Source organism: Chroicocephalus ridibundus, chromosome 12, assembly GCF_963924245.1.
Source record: "Chroicocephalus ridibundus chromosome 12, bChrRid1.1, whole genome shotgun sequence".
Classification (NCBI taxonomy): Eukaryota; Metazoa; Chordata; class Aves; order Charadriiformes; family Laridae; genus Chroicocephalus; species Chroicocephalus ridibundus.
Window position 1 is genome coordinate 5,406,218 of NC_086295.1, and position 14,885 is coordinate 5,421,102.

General features: G+C 45.6%; 1 protein-coding gene across 3 annotated transcripts; it reads left to right on the forward strand.

The window, feature by feature from the left end:
* Positions 1-30: 30 nt before the first annotated feature.
* Positions 31-13,586, forward strand: KIF3B (kinesin family member 3B). Of its 3 annotated transcripts, XM_063349829.1 has the most exons (10): positions 54-106; positions 1,277-1,482; positions 4,969-6,407; positions 6,998-7,099; positions 7,771-7,893; positions 7,999-8,117; positions 8,349-8,462; positions 9,133-9,238; positions 9,448-9,626; positions 9,891-13,586. In XM_063349829.1, exons 3-10 carry the CDS (start codon positions 5,025-5,027, stop codon positions 9,982-9,984), a joined length of 2,220 nt encoding a protein of 739 aa, XP_063205899.1. In that variant the 5' UTR covers positions 54-106; positions 1,277-1,482; positions 4,969-5,024; the 3' UTR covers positions 9,985-13,586. The 3 variants fall into 3 exon arrangements, with proteins under 3 accessions (XP_063205898.1, XP_063205899.1, XP_063205897.1); XM_063349828.1 differs by lacking the exon at positions 1,277-1,482 and having other exon boundaries at positions 31-106; XM_063349827.1 differs by lacking the exons at positions 54-106; positions 1,277-1,482 and adding an exon at positions 4,499-4,583.
* Positions 13,587-14,885: the final 1,299 nt, after the last annotated feature.

The window sequence follows — 14,885 nt, forward strand, 5'->3', positions numbered from 1 at the left end:
GGGCGGGCGCGCGCGTTGCCAAGGAAGTGCGTCATGGGCGGGGCCGTCCCGCCGCTTCCGGTGCCGCGGGAGGAGGCGGCCGCGCGGCTCCATGGTGACGGCGCAGGTGAGTCCGGCTCGGCCCGCGGCTCCGTGGGCCCCGCCGCCGCCCCGACACCCCCGCGGCTGCGGCGGGGCCCCGCCCCGAGGTGTCACGCCCTCACCCGAGGGCGGACCCGCCGCTCCCCTGGTGCCTCGCGGCTGTGACAGCCCGGGGCGCCCGTTGCCCGTGTGGCCTCCCCGCGTTTGCACGCGTGGGCACGGCCTCGCCGGCGAGGGGTTCGGCCGGGAGGCGGCAGGCCCTGCCCGGTGGCGAGGCCGCGGGCGGGTGTCCCCGTACAGGCGAGTGTCCCGCAGTCCCTGCTCCCCCCTCGGGCACGGCCGGCTGTCCCAGTCCCTCGAGCCGGGGGTCCAGGGTGTCCTCGGGCCCCCTTCCCTGCTGTGCCCGGTGTCACGGCTGCGAGGGTGGCGGGTGATGCTCAGGGTCCTGGCTGGAGTGGGGATCCCGTACCTGCCACCTCCCCCGGGGGCTGGGGACACCCGTGGGGTGCCGTGCTGAAGCAGAGGAAGGTGACCACAGGCACTAAGTGAAGTCGGGGCCCCGGCAGCAGAGGACACGCCGTGGCAGAGCTGGCACACACCGGCCCAGCTCCACCACCGGCACTAGGGATGTCTGGTTTGGTCCACGGTGTGTTGGGCAGGGAGGGTGGAGGAGAGCGTTATTATGGAAAAGAGAGTTGGCTTGTGAAGGAGTAAAAGACACAAGCAATTAAGCCATGATATTATGAACCCACAAATACCTGAAAGATTTAAACTGCAAGAAAGTGATGGAATTTTTTTTAAGTGGTATCTTAAGTGGGGATGTGCAGAGAGACGTGAGGGAAGGGTTTAGCCAGTGTACCAAGGACATCTTCCTGAGGCCTTTAAACTTAAGCCAGAAAGTAGAGAGGCCTTGGGACTTCAGCCTGCCAGAGGCAGACAGGATAAGTGATGGTGCCTGGTAAGAGCGCAGCATTCCTTGGGCACGGCCAGCAGAGCTCTCTGGTCCTGACTCCTGAAAGTTTCTGAGGAGACACGGTCACCTTAACTTACTTTCACGTTGTGGCATTGTTTATTTTTTCAGCCTTATGTTGGCTGAAATAAACAAAAATGTTTGGATTTCTGCTCACCCTCCCTTCTTGGTCATCTGGAGCACATCTTTGAATGCATTCATCTCAGCCTTCACCTTGACTCTTAGGTACCTGGCCCAGGTTGCTGTAGGCTGAAGTAATTTCATGAACAAAGTCCCCTCCCCGTGGCAGGAGAGTGGGTGGCATGGACGCCTTCCCAGGTCTTCTTGGCCATCCCTGTCCGGCTGCTCTCGGCAGCTCAGATGTTGCCGTGGAGTTTCTGGAGTACAAACACTGCCAACTAATTGGTGTTATTTTTCAGTTACGCACTTGGGTAAGTCTGAGAAGAAACATAATTTGTTTTGCTTCCGGTAAACTTCATAGCAGTAGATAAAATAATTGGAGATGATTTGTGACAGGTTGTTATGAAAATAGCCCTAATCAGGAATAAAATAATTTATCTGTGACTATAGAGAGAGACTTGCAAGTGAAATGGGGAAAGATGTCAAAAGATTATCAAGCTTGTGGCGAGGAACAGTGAGGTTCCGTGAGGAACAGCAAATATACAACACAACTTTTGTTCATTGTAAACCTCCGCCAAAGCTGTTGCAGAGGGGACATGCTGGATATTTCACCTATAACTTCCAGGTGAGCTGTGGATGGCAATGTATCCTCTTGTAAAAAAACAGTCTATGTTAAGTTTAGCTTAGTTCTGATCATTTAATGTTAGTCAGCATCACTTACAAAGCGGCACTTCTCATCAAAATAGTATTTTGGATATTAATTACATAGAATAAATCAACGCTCTGCTTTTCAGGATTCATGCCTAATTTGAGTATTTGCCAATATGAACATTCACTGTAATAATGCAGATAAATGAAGCAGCAGTTGATATGTGAGCTTGTCTGAAAAAAAATTCTCTTTTGAACTTGAACTACAGGAATATCTCAGGAAGGTGTAGAAGGAGAAGTGTCTATTTGTATATAGAACTACTCATGATGATTAGGAGTGTTGCTTTTTATGCTTCTGCAAGACTTGTCCCCATTTCACATATTCTTTCTCTGTTGGTATTCTAGAATACATATTCCTTCTGAGTCAGACAGTGAGGTCATCTTTATTTGGAGTTGTCAGTTAGAAGGGAAATGTTTTTATTCAGAAGCGATCCAAAATTCCTGTAGTGGTTTGAATTCACTGTGCAGGCTGCAAAGTGCTTCTTCTGCATGATTGTCCAGTTTGGTGAATTCAATGTGTGTTCCTCATCTTCCTCCTGGTAGTTACCATGGGCTTTCATGGGAATAGTGAGGAGCAAGGAGTTTCCCCTCGAAAACCCAAGGAAATTCCAAAGGCCATATTGAGGTTTCCGTACAATTCTTAAACACGTTTATTTGTTGCTCTTGTGTTGTTCTTTGTAGTGCAGATTGACAGTCGGGATGTTGGGCTAGAAGTGTTCTGCCTCCTTTCTCAGTCCTCTAGCTCTGCTCCTGAAGTTCTCTGTCTCCTTGTTTGAGAAGCTCTCCTGAGACATGCAATTATTGAGTAAAAAACAGTTAGACAAAATCCATGGGTTGCTGCAGATCCAGCTGGTAGTGGAACAGTGAGAACATCCTGAGGAGGCCAGACTGGACGTGTGCCAGCGCTACCTGGGGTTTCCAGTGTGTATTAGTTTTACATTTAGTTCCAATTGGCAGAAGGATCTCAGAGCTTTTCCCGAAAGATACTTTTTTTTAAAAAAAGCTTATTAGAAATCACATTGAATTCCACAAGCTGTGCCTTTTAGATCTTACGTGCAGTAACACAGTCTTTTTGTTCTATTTTAAATAGCAGCTCATTGTGCTAATGACAGGGGGGTGCAACAGCGTTTCTTCCTCTCTACCCAGAGTAATGAAGGACTCGGATCTGTGAGCTGGGTTTATGCAGCGTGAGTTTAGACTGATGCTGAATCTTGTAAACCGGATTCAGTTGGAAGACCAGAGCCAGGAGTGTGGAGTGTATTTCAGTAGGTTGATGTGCTTGGGCAGAGCTGGCTTTCATGGGAAATCCCGGTAAAAGTATAATGCCAAAAGAAAGAATAACAGCATAGGTCTGTGTGAACAGTTGTGCATGAAATATGTCAAGCAAGAGCAGTTGCCTTCAGCTTCCCTGTTAAAACAGATGCCCGCGTTCTAGTTGTGGAAGACACAAATGCGGGTTTGCAGGATCCTTTTGCTGAGGGCAATCACTTTACAGAAAGAGGAGGGTGGCCTCAAAGGACTGAGTGCTTTATGAAATTTTTATAAGGAGTGATGCGAAAGGAGCTTAAACTCACCTTCAGAAGCTTGAGAAGGGCAAATCCTGGCAGGTGTCCACTTCACACCCTGATGTCCTCTGGTTGCTTGAGCATTAGACAAGGCATAGTGTAGATGACTCCACCTTTATAGCTTTTTCTTCCTGCTCCCAGCTGAATGCGGGCGGGGAATGCTGTTCTCTGTTTTAAGTGTGCTGAAGATACCTGTGCAAAAAAATGCGAATGCAAGATCAGCATTGACTTGGCAGTTTCGAAGTGGAATAGAAGGATGAGGAGTTCTGGGGCTGTGGGCATGCAGAGAGCAGGACCAGCAGTGACTTTGAATGTTGGGGTGTGAAGAGCCTGAATTTATAGGGCAGTGGCAGTGCCCTCGGTGGGGGCACAACAAAGGCATCCTACAGCAGCACGCACCCACGCCTAGCTGCGGCTAGGTGGGGAAATATTCCTCTTTTTGCCCAGTGATTTCAGAGCCCACCTCACTGGGGTAATCCCCTCCCCTTACTGGTTTGTTTTCACCATATTTGCAAGCGTTGGAGGGCTGCGCTACATTCGGCTGCTTTAATGATTTCCTTTGTAGTGAGATAGTTTGCAAGACTGGGTGATATCTTTTCTGTAACAATTATTTTCACTTGATTGTTGACATAAAGGAAAGGTAACAACAGTTTTCCCAAGTGTGGAAATGCAGAATATTCAGGGGATGTGATGCCTAGAAACAAACTATTTAATGATTTTATCTTGAATCCTGGCAGCTGCTGCAGCCCAATTAAAGGTCTATTATTCTGTAAGGAGGCTTCTAGAAAGTGACTTTAAAGTGTAACACACAAGAGGAAAAAAGCATTTGGGCGTTATTCCAGAGAATTGTTGTCATTTAAGAAAAACCAGCCATAAGTTTTAAACCTTTTGTGGCAGGATGGTCCTGATGACACATGACGTCACATGTGAGGGGATTGTAATATAAACGTCTGATAAAAATGAGAAGGTTTTGTCAATATATTTGAGGCATAAGAAGAGGGAACTCTGAAAATACTCTTATTTATAATTTATGATCTCTCTTGTATTTTAATAGGTAGTTGAAGCACTTAATCAAAGCACCTGACTGATTCCCTTTCACGAGCGATACGGAGAGAGCAAGCTTGTACTGGATTTTCAAAGTATGAGATTTAAAACAAAAAGCCTGACTGCAAAGGGAATCAATGGCAAAGCATTATATTATTTTTATAAATAGTTTAAAAAGCATTGTGATTATTTTTAAGGGTCAATAAAAGGTTCTCTACTAGCGCTAAAGATGTGATGAAGATTTTTTTTAAGCAGAACTTGTAGAAATGATACTGATCGATGGACAGGCTTTGGTAAAATAACACTGTCTGGGTTCAGGCCTTTTTAAAGTTTTCGTGTTGTACATTATTTTCCAAAATCCCTCGCAAATTAATGAATGGAAAATCCTGCTCGAATAGATGAGTTGAATCTTTGGCTTTGTGAAAAATGGTCACCTGCAGAAAACTGCCTTCACATACTCCTCCTTTGTTTCTGTTCTAGGTTTCTAACACGGGATCATCCATCGATCAGATCACGCCAGCCACAGGCCTGCTGTCATGTCTAAGTTAAAGAGCTCTGAGTCTGTTAGGGTGGTGGTACGATGCCGGCCAATGAATAGCAAAGAGAAGACAGCTTCGTATGAGAAAGTTGTTAACGTGGATGTCAAGTTAGGGCAAGTCTCCGTGAAGAATCCGCGGGGAACATCTCATGAACTACCTAAAACGTTCACCTTTGATGCCGTGTATGACTGGAATTCCAAACAGGTTGAACTCTATGATGAGACCTTCAGACCTCTCGTGGACTCTGTTCTGCAAGGGTTTAACGGGACAATCTTTGCCTATGGGCAGACTGGGACAGGGAAAACATATACGATGGAAGGGGTGCGCGGTGATCCTGAAAAAAGAGGGGTCATCCCCAATTCATTCGATCACATCTTCACCCACATCTCTAGATCTCAAAATCAGCAATACCTAGTTAGAGCATCTTATTTGGAAATATACCAAGAAGAAATCAGAGACTTGTTATCAAAGGATCAGTCCAAGCGGCTGGAGTTAAAGGAGAGACCAGATACAGGCGTATATGTTAAGGATTTGTCCTCCTTTGTTACAAAAAGTGTCAAAGAGATAGAGCATGTCATGAATGTGGGAAACCAAAATCGCTCCGTTGGTGCCACCAACATGAATGAACACAGCTCTCGATCACATGCCATTTTTGTGATCACTATCGAATGCAGCGAGTTAGGACTTGATGGGGAGAATCACATCCGTGTTGGGAAACTCAACCTGGTAGACCTTGCAGGCAGCGAGCGGCAAGCTAAGACTGGAGCACAGGGGGAAAGGTTAAAGGAAGCTACTAAAATCAATCTCTCTCTTTCAGCTTTGGGCAATGTTATCTCTGCCCTAGTAGATGGCAAAAGCACACACATTCCGTACCGGGACTCAAAGCTGACAAGGTTACTTCAGGACTCATTAGGTGGCAATGCCAAAACTGTGATGGTGGCCAATATAGGCCCTGCCTCTTACAATGTAGAGGAGACTCTCACAACACTGAGATACGCCAATCGTGCCAAAAACATCAAGAACAAGCCACGAGTGAATGAGGATCCTAAAGATGCTCTGCTACGAGAATTCCAGGAAGAGATTGCTCGACTCAAGGCACAGTTGGAAAAACGGTCTATTGGCAAAAGAAAGAGGAGGGAAAGGAGGAGAGATGGTGGTGAAGAGGAGGAGGACACTGAAGAGGGTGAGGATGAAGGAGATGACAAAGATGACTATTGGAGGGAGCAACAAGAAAAGCTGGAGATTGAGAAGAAAGCTATAGTTGAGGATCACAGCTTGGTAGCAGAAGAAAAGATGAGACTGCTGAAAGAGAAGGAGAAGAAAATGGAGGACCTGAGGCGAGAGAAGGAAGCAACAGAAATGTTGAGTGCTAAAATCAAGGTAGAACTCTTCCTTGTCATACTTTTTGACAGCAATTTATTTAGGCTGTGGGGAGAATAGAGGGTTTCCCAATTTGGAAAGATATTTCACAAGAAGTTTCCAGGATAGTGACATGTGTTTAGATTGGAAGATTTGGAAATAAACTATTTCTGGACAATTTCCACTATTAATTACATGTTTCAATATTCATGAGTTGTTGCATTGTTCTTATGTGCCGATCTTGTAGGATCTTAAGCAATCAGCACAATAAAATGTGATGATACGTCTTTTCACAAGCTGTAGCACAAAAAATGCCTCATTCTGCCACAGATCATTAACAAGTTCTTTACAGAGCTCCCATTTTTGTTCTTCAGCTTTGCCACACATTGCAACAATGTGCAATTCTAAGTAAGTTACCCCTTCACCAATGCCACAGTTTTACTGGAACTTTAAGAAACAGTAATTCTTGTAGCAGCCAACTTGAAAGAGAAGGTTTAATAAGGGAGCTGTGATGAAGAAGTTGTATCCGTACAAAAGGAAGTTACCTTCTGTGGAAAAGACCAATTAGATGGGCACTGAGAGAAACTTCTGACCTTGGTTTTTCCTTTCAGGCAATGGAAAGCAAGCTTCTGGTGGGAGGGAAAAATATTGTGGATCACACAAATGAACAGCAGAAAATCTTGGAACAGAAACGACAGGAAATTGCAGAACAGGTACAAGGAAGAACATTTGTTATTTTGTATAAAAAGCCTAGCTTCAGAACTTTTATAAAACATTGTATCAGGAGAAACCATAAGAAAATTTGCCGAGGTTAACCCTAAAATTAGCTTAATGGCAATCATTAATCTCAACAGAAGCGGGGAGGGCTGTCATTGTATGAGGTACGTAAAGAAGGTTTATAATAGTTTTATTCCAGCTTTTCACGTTAAAGACTTATGTCCTATCTTGATTTGTAGCTGTCTGTAAGTAAAGAAATAATTGGAAGACCTCAAAGAGTGACAGTTCAGCCATTAGCTCAAGGGAAACATGTTTACTGTGTGCTAAAATTTATTATCTGTTATGCATTTTCTGTTGGTGAGTCTTTAAGTGCAATGGCTAGTACAAATTGATAAAAAGGAAAAAAAAAAGAATCTAAATATGACATTTGATTCCTGTAATTGAAACTCGAGCACTTATTCACGCTGTCTGATTTTAGTAGCAAAACAAAGACAAAGAAGAGTTAATGCTTCTGGTATTTCTAAGGCAAGAGATAGGAAGAACTAGAAGCTAAAGCAAAAGCCCTGGAACCCAGGGAAGTAAACACGCTGAGCGTTGGTTTCATGTATGTCAGCCTGGAGGTGGCAATGTAGTTGTGGTCTTTAATATTGTATGTCACCTTCTTCAGAAACGCCGGGAGCGAGAAATCCAGCAACAGATGGAAAGTCGGGACGAGGAAACACTAGAGCTGAAGGAGACCTACAGTTCTCTTCAGCAAGAGGTGGACATAAAGACAAAAAAACTCAAAAAGGTAAAATGATTCCACATCTATCCAGTTAGGAACAAAATCAACTTGTGTGTGAACGTGAGAGGAACATTGGCAAGTTATGATTTTGGCTCTTCTTGTCTGTTCCAGTTATTTTCCAAGCTGCAAGCTGTGAAGGCAGAGATCCATGATCTCCAAGAAGAGCACATCAAGGAGCGCCAGGAACTGGAACAGACCCAGAATGAACTTACCAGGGAACTAAAGCTAAAGTAACTCCCATCACTTCATTGCCTGCTATTAACTGTAACACAGATGGGGGTTTTGGGTGGGGAGTGGAGGGACTGCATTGCACATGCTTGTGGGACAAGATGTAAACATGAGAAAACTAAAACATTCCTCCTTTTCCAGGCCTGTGTTAAGTCAGTGTGAGAGGATCAGTGGAGAAAGTCATCTGCTAATTATGTTTCTTGTGTATTTCCCATTTTTGTGGTTGCATGTAGGCACCTGATTATCGAAAATTTTATTCCCTTGGAAGAAAAGAATAAGATCATGAACAGATCATTCTTTGATGAAGAGGAAGACCAGTGGAAACTGCATCCCATAACCCGTCTGGAGTGAGTGTACTTCTAAGCTTTATTGGGTCACAGAAACCCCTCTAGCTGTCAAGAACAAGGCACCCCAAAAGGGGGACTGAATTGGGGATTTAAATTGGCCCTCTAGGGTTCGTAGCTTCATGCTGCACAATAAAATAAAAAAATTTATTCCTCTTGGTAGGTTGAATAAAATAGGAATGCATAGGTAGGAAAATTCTTGAAATATTAGGATTTTTCTTCTAGATGAGCCCAATAATTCTATGTAAAATATATGTAATAGTGCATTCACCACTAAAATAGCAGTAAATTCCTATCATATTTCTTTCCTAGTTTATATAGGAAAGCTCTCAAAAATAATTACTATTATGAGAGCTGTGGCTTGATGCTGCCCCTCTACACAGAAGGGTTTGTACAACAAATTTAGAAAGTTGGGTGCAGCTGAGTGCAGCTGCGATCTGTATAGTAGAAATATGTAGACACCCTCCCCTTTGTTTAGGGAACAGATGACACAGGATAACGATCCGATCTTCTTCTGACTGTAGAGAGCTGTTCTTGCCAATGCAGCCTAGGTAGTTTCTGCTGTCTTGAAACATATTTGTGTGTGTAATTTTCAGAGGTTTTAGCTCATAAACTCCAAGAGGAGTCTTTGGTTTTGGTGTATAATAGACGTGAGTATCCATTTTTTCTCTAGAAACCAGCAGATGATGAAACGACCGGTGTCTGCTGTAGGATACAAAAGGCCACTGAGCCAACACGCCAGGACGTCCATGATGATTCGTCCAGAGGCTCGGTACAGGGTAAGCCCAGATGTGATTATAACCTTCCTGTGTTCACCCTCCTGATCAGGGGAATGTGGATTGCAGAGGGTTGTTAGTTTTTCAATGGGATGTAAATTTTTCCAGTATCCTGCATACATTTATAAAGTACTTCAGAATAAGCTTCTGGAGGGAAAATAAACTATTTGTATGAAAGCGTGCAAACTTCGATTCTGCTTTTGCTATCTCAGGCAGAGAACATTGTACTACTGGAACTTGACATGCCCAGCCGAACAACGAGAGACTATGAAGGTCCAGCCATTGCTCCCAAAGTTCAGGCAGCTCTAGAAGCAGCTCTGCAGGATGAAGATGAGATACAGGTGGACGCTTCAACCTTTGAGAGTACTTCAAATAAAAAAACAAAACCCAGGTGAGTTGGACTTTTAGCAGGCAGACTAGCCAACAGTACGAGTACCGTTGCTATGTGTCAGCACTTCTCGTCAGTAAAGTTAAGGTGAGCTTGGCTGTAAAGCAGAGAGATCGTGAAAGGAACATAGGACAGAAGAGAAAGCTGAGACTGATTAGAGAATAAATCCAGTAAAAAAATTCAGCTTTTGGAAGATTAATTTTGATGAGTAACAGGTGACGTTGTTGGGGCTTTTTGTTTATTTTTTTTTCATTTTTACTTCTTCAGGCCTAAAACTGGAAGGAAATCAGGGGGATCCTCTTCAGCAGGCACCCATAGTTCTCAGCTCTACCCACAGTCCCGAGGGCTGGTTCCAAAGTAAAACCAGCAGTTCCTCTCCAGGGCACGAACAGCCTTTGCCTTCTGAGAGCAGAGACAAGTAAAAACCTGCAGAGATAACTCCCAGCCAGACTCCAGCTCCTTTCCCCTGGAGATGGCCTCTTTGCTGTTTAACTGACTTGAGCCAGTCCAGGTGCACTGAGCCACAGGAAAATGCGTGCTTGCAATTCAGCATTTGGCCTCTGTGGGAAACAGATTTTAGTTAGGAAATCAGAAATGCATGAGGTACGTTAAAGTGTATTAGAAGCAATGGGAAGCATGGGGACCACCTCACAGCATCACCGTCTCTCCTTCTGCACTAGCCCTTTTGCTGCACTGGGTTTTTTTGCTGTTGGGCAATAAGAAGACAGTTGAAAGTCATCTCAACAGAACCACCACTCCAGAGCTCCACAGTGAGAACCAAACGAGGTTAAAAAGCAGAGGATCTGTTCAAACTTATCTAAGTGCATAGTTTTTCCTCTTCCTGCTTGAAAGACTGGCATCATCATTTGGGGTTAAGAAGTTGGTCTGAACAGGCAGGATGGCAGCGGTCAGCGTGTACTCACCACCAGATAGCTGTGTCTCCCTTTAGAACTGTAGGAGCAAAAAGGGGTCTCGCAAGCAACTTTGCGCTCTCTAGAAAGGAAGCAATAGAAACTGAAGTCCTTTCCTTGTTTACAGGCATAAGTAAGAGCTCCTCTAAACTGATCTCCTACAGACTTCACCCCTACCAACAGGAACCACCTTGTCAAAGAATTCATCTGCATACCAGTGCCAGCTCCACAGCTTTCTTCCTCTCTCTTGCCTCCATCTTTACCCCTGGCATTTGAAACCAGTGCCCATACGAAGTCTTTAAACCTGTGGGGTGGCGTATGGCCATTTTCTCATGTCTCCCACTGTTCACAGAAAATGTAGCATTGGCTCAGAGCTATCTTCCTAGCAGGCTCATAGGGCTGACTCTGCGCTCCCCTGTAAGCTGGGTAGAGGGTAGAGCACTGTAATGTGGAGCTGCCTTTGAGTGCTCTCTTCTTCTAAGTATGGTCCCCTCCCTTGGAGGTTCAGCGTTTGGTACCTTTTGTGCCTCGCCTGTTCCACGTTAACTTTCCCTTTGCATCTGCCAGCCTACGCAGAGCCCACTGGGAGTGAAAGCACATGTAACCAAGTCTGGGTGACGGAATCTGGTATTAATTCCAGGGGTTTTTCTTTGAAAACAAGGGAGGAAGGACCCCTGCTTTTGATGGTCTCTTTGCAAAGCTGCCCTATGACTAAAGCAGGCTACTGTAACACTGCAGGCTCGTGTGGCAGGGTAGAGGGAGGTGCAGCTGCTGCGCTGAGGACAAGAGTAAGGTGTCCCTGTCTAGTGTCTCACAGCTCATTTGTAAGTTTTAGTTCACTGTATATCGAGCCTTGGGATCTCACTTTTTCTGGTTGCTGTTGACTGTCATCCTATGAACGTTTTTACCTATTTCCTCTCCCTCACTGATGACTTTCTCCAGACTGACATGTGTGAGTGTATGAGGACTTGCCTGATTTTAGAAATGCTCTGATGTGTGGACTCTGCCTTGTGCGCTCGTTAAATATCCACTGAGTGACTTCACCCAGGCTGGAGAACTCCATCCTATCTGACCCCCATGAGCAGAAGGAACCGAACGCTCAGCACAGCTCACCTCTGCATCTTGCGGGCACGGTGCCTCGGTGAGCCAGCTGCCCAGGTGGGCCCGCTTAAATGCTAACTCAGCTGCTTTGATACATGGAGTCCTGTTCTGGACGAAAAGATTAATATATATATATACATACACACACGTGTATATGCCTATATATATATATTAGTTTTGGTGGAGGAAAGAGGAGTTTCCTTATAATTGAGAGAGCAGGCATCTGACAAATTTCTTTCAACCTGAACATGGAAACTTGTCATAACCTTCCTTTTTATAAAGCACTATTTATGTACAGAGAGCCTTTTAATTGGTTCTTGTTGCATAGTATAATGTCACCTTCTCTTCCCTCTCCTCCCTCTTTCTCTCTAGCACATAATCTTATGTACATTGACATTTTAAAAGATGATTGTATGGTATAAATGCTCAGAGAATTGAAATGAAACAAGGGGGGGGTCTAAAACCTGAAATGGCAACAAAATACATGCATAGCAATGTACATGTATGTTTTATGTGATACACAGACACCTCTGTGTCTGTACATGCGCACACCTCCTCAGTCACTACTATTCCACAGGGAATTCTATATTAAACTCATATGCTGGAAACTCCCCTTGTGGCAGGACTGGTACAGTGGAAATTGCCATGCAAACCTGAACTGTTCTCGTTTTAGTGTTGATAAGCTAGCTGGTTAATATGTCAGAAAGGCTCTGCTTTTAAGTCCGTAGAAATTCATTAGCAAGGTGGGTGGAAAAAGAATAAAACTGCATATTTAGTCATTGTATTTAAATTGGAGCTGTGGTTGGAGATTTGGTTAGTGTATTCATGGGCAATCTCAGATCGTTACAGAAGCTTTTAGAGTCTCATTCCAATGGACTTACCAGATACTCAGTGGCACTGATATTAAGATAAAATACATTGTCTTAAGCTGTACAAAACATACTGAGCTCTGGGTTGAAGTTTTTAAGAAACATTCCTGGCGAGTTTGCCCCTCTCTGGGTGTTATCTGAACCATCTGGGCTTCCTGCAGGTTAACAGCCAAAGACAGGAAATTCAGCCAACTCCTGGAAGAGGCCCTCGGACAGTGTGCGCTGTCATAGTTTCTCCATAGGAATGTTTAATGTCCTTCCCATCTTTGCTCTGATCTGTACAATGGGATCTTTTTTTTAAAAGTGAACACGCAGCAGAAGTCAGCCCTCGGCTCTCGGAGCAAGCACCGCGTGACACTGAAGCATAGGAATTAAAGCACTTTCTTAAAAACCTTAACATAGGTCTAGCGCCTTTTTTAAACTATTTGCATGCTGCTTGAATCTTCTAAAATACATACCTCTATCATAGCATTTCGGGCTACACTGATGCATTATACAGATCAGATCAGAGTTGTGTTCAGTATTTTTTTTAGGTGTAGTAAGTCTGCCTTCACTGAACATAGAGTGCTTGCCGAGCGCCAGCGAGACATCTATAAGCCTGGATCTGTCCTCTCTTCTGTCTGTAACAGTTAATGTGCACCAGGTTTTAAACGGTTCAGTGTGACTCTTGTGGGTCTGTTTCTGCTGTGTTAAAACACAAATGGGAAAAGATAACCTGCAAAAGCCATAATTAGATGCAGAGATGGAACTGAACTGAGAACACTGGTCCTGTCTGTGCTGCACCACGCGATGGTGGGTTTAACTCCGCGGTCCAGGCGCTTACTCCCTTCTTCAGTCCTCTTTCTTTTTGAATTGGATTGCCCGTGGCGCTCTCTGCGGGCACAGCTGTCCATATGAGAACTCACAGCTCCTCGGAGATATGCCGATCTCCGCCTTCTCTTAGGTGATCTGTAGACAAAGAACCTGTCAATAGTTCTGTCCATAGTTTTACAGCTTATATTTATTTGTATCATCTCTTTTGTCTAGGAATGTAAAGTGATCCTAAAATACAATGTGTAATAAAGTCAATAAGATTTATTGCATCTATCAAAATGTGCCCGTTTTTCATTCTTAATTTGTAAGAAATGGCAGGGTCATTGACTTCATGTTTTACAAAGCCTTCCCACAAAAAAAGTCTCTGGGCATACTAATTTATTATTAAACTGTAAAATGTAAACAAAAGTGGAACCACCTAACGCTGTGTTGCTGTCTGGCACATGGCACCTCAGGAACCATGAGCAGGAGCCCTGGCCAGGGTCCCTTCCCCAACGGGGGCGAAGCCAGAAGGGTCTGCAGCCCCCGGTGCCTCTTGAGTTAAATAAGTGGGTCAGGGCAATCCCAAACACAAATCCAGGCTGGGCAGAGAATGGATTGAGAGTGGCCCTGAGGAGAAGCACTTCAGGGTGTTGGTTGATGAGAAGCTCAACATGAGACATCTGTGTGTGCTCAGAGCCCAGAAAGCCAACTGCACCCTGGGCTGTGTCCCCAGCAGCGTGAGGGGGGATTCTGCCCCTCTGCTCTGAGGAGACCCCCCTGCAGTGCTGCTTCCAGCTCTGGGGCCACCAACAGCAGAAGGACATGGACCTGTTGGAGTGAGTCCAGAGGAGGCCACAAAGGTGCTCTGAAGGCTGGAGCCCCTCTGCTGTGAGGACAGGCTGAGAGAGTCGGGGGTGTTCAGCCTCGAGAAGAGAAGACGTCAGGGAGACCTTAGAGCCCCTTCCAGTCCCTAAAGGGGCTCCAGGAAAGCTGGGGAGGGACTCTGGATCAGGGAGGGGAGCCATAGGACAAGGGGTAATGGTTTTAAACTGGAAGAGGGGAGATTGAGATGAGATATTAGGAAGAAAGGAAGAAATTCTTTGCTGTGAGGGTGGTGAGCCCCTGGCCCAGGTTGCCCAGAGAAGCTGTGGCTCCCCCTTCCCTGGAGGGGTTCAAGGCCAGGTTGGACGGGGCTTGGAGCAACCTGGGCTGGTGGGAGGTGTCCCTGCCCAGGGCAGGGGGGGTTGGAACGAGATGGTCTTCAAGGTCCCTTCCAACCCAAACCATTCCATGATTCTGTGTAATCCCACCGACCTCTACCCGTGGCAGTTCGGGAAAGTAACCTCAGGGCCCCGAACCCGAACAGCCGCGGCGGGGGCCGACATCTTCCCTCCTCCCGATCCTCGCAGCTGTCGGCCGCGTGCCCTCCCGCCCCGGTTTGCCGGGGCCAAAGATGCCGGTCACAAAGCCACCTCCCAGCCCCGGCGCTACCGCTTCCCGCCGGCGGCCGTGAGGCGCTGTGGAAAACAGCGGCCTCTCCCGTCATGCCGCGCGGCGCGGGCGGGGCCCGCCGGGAGCTGTAGTCC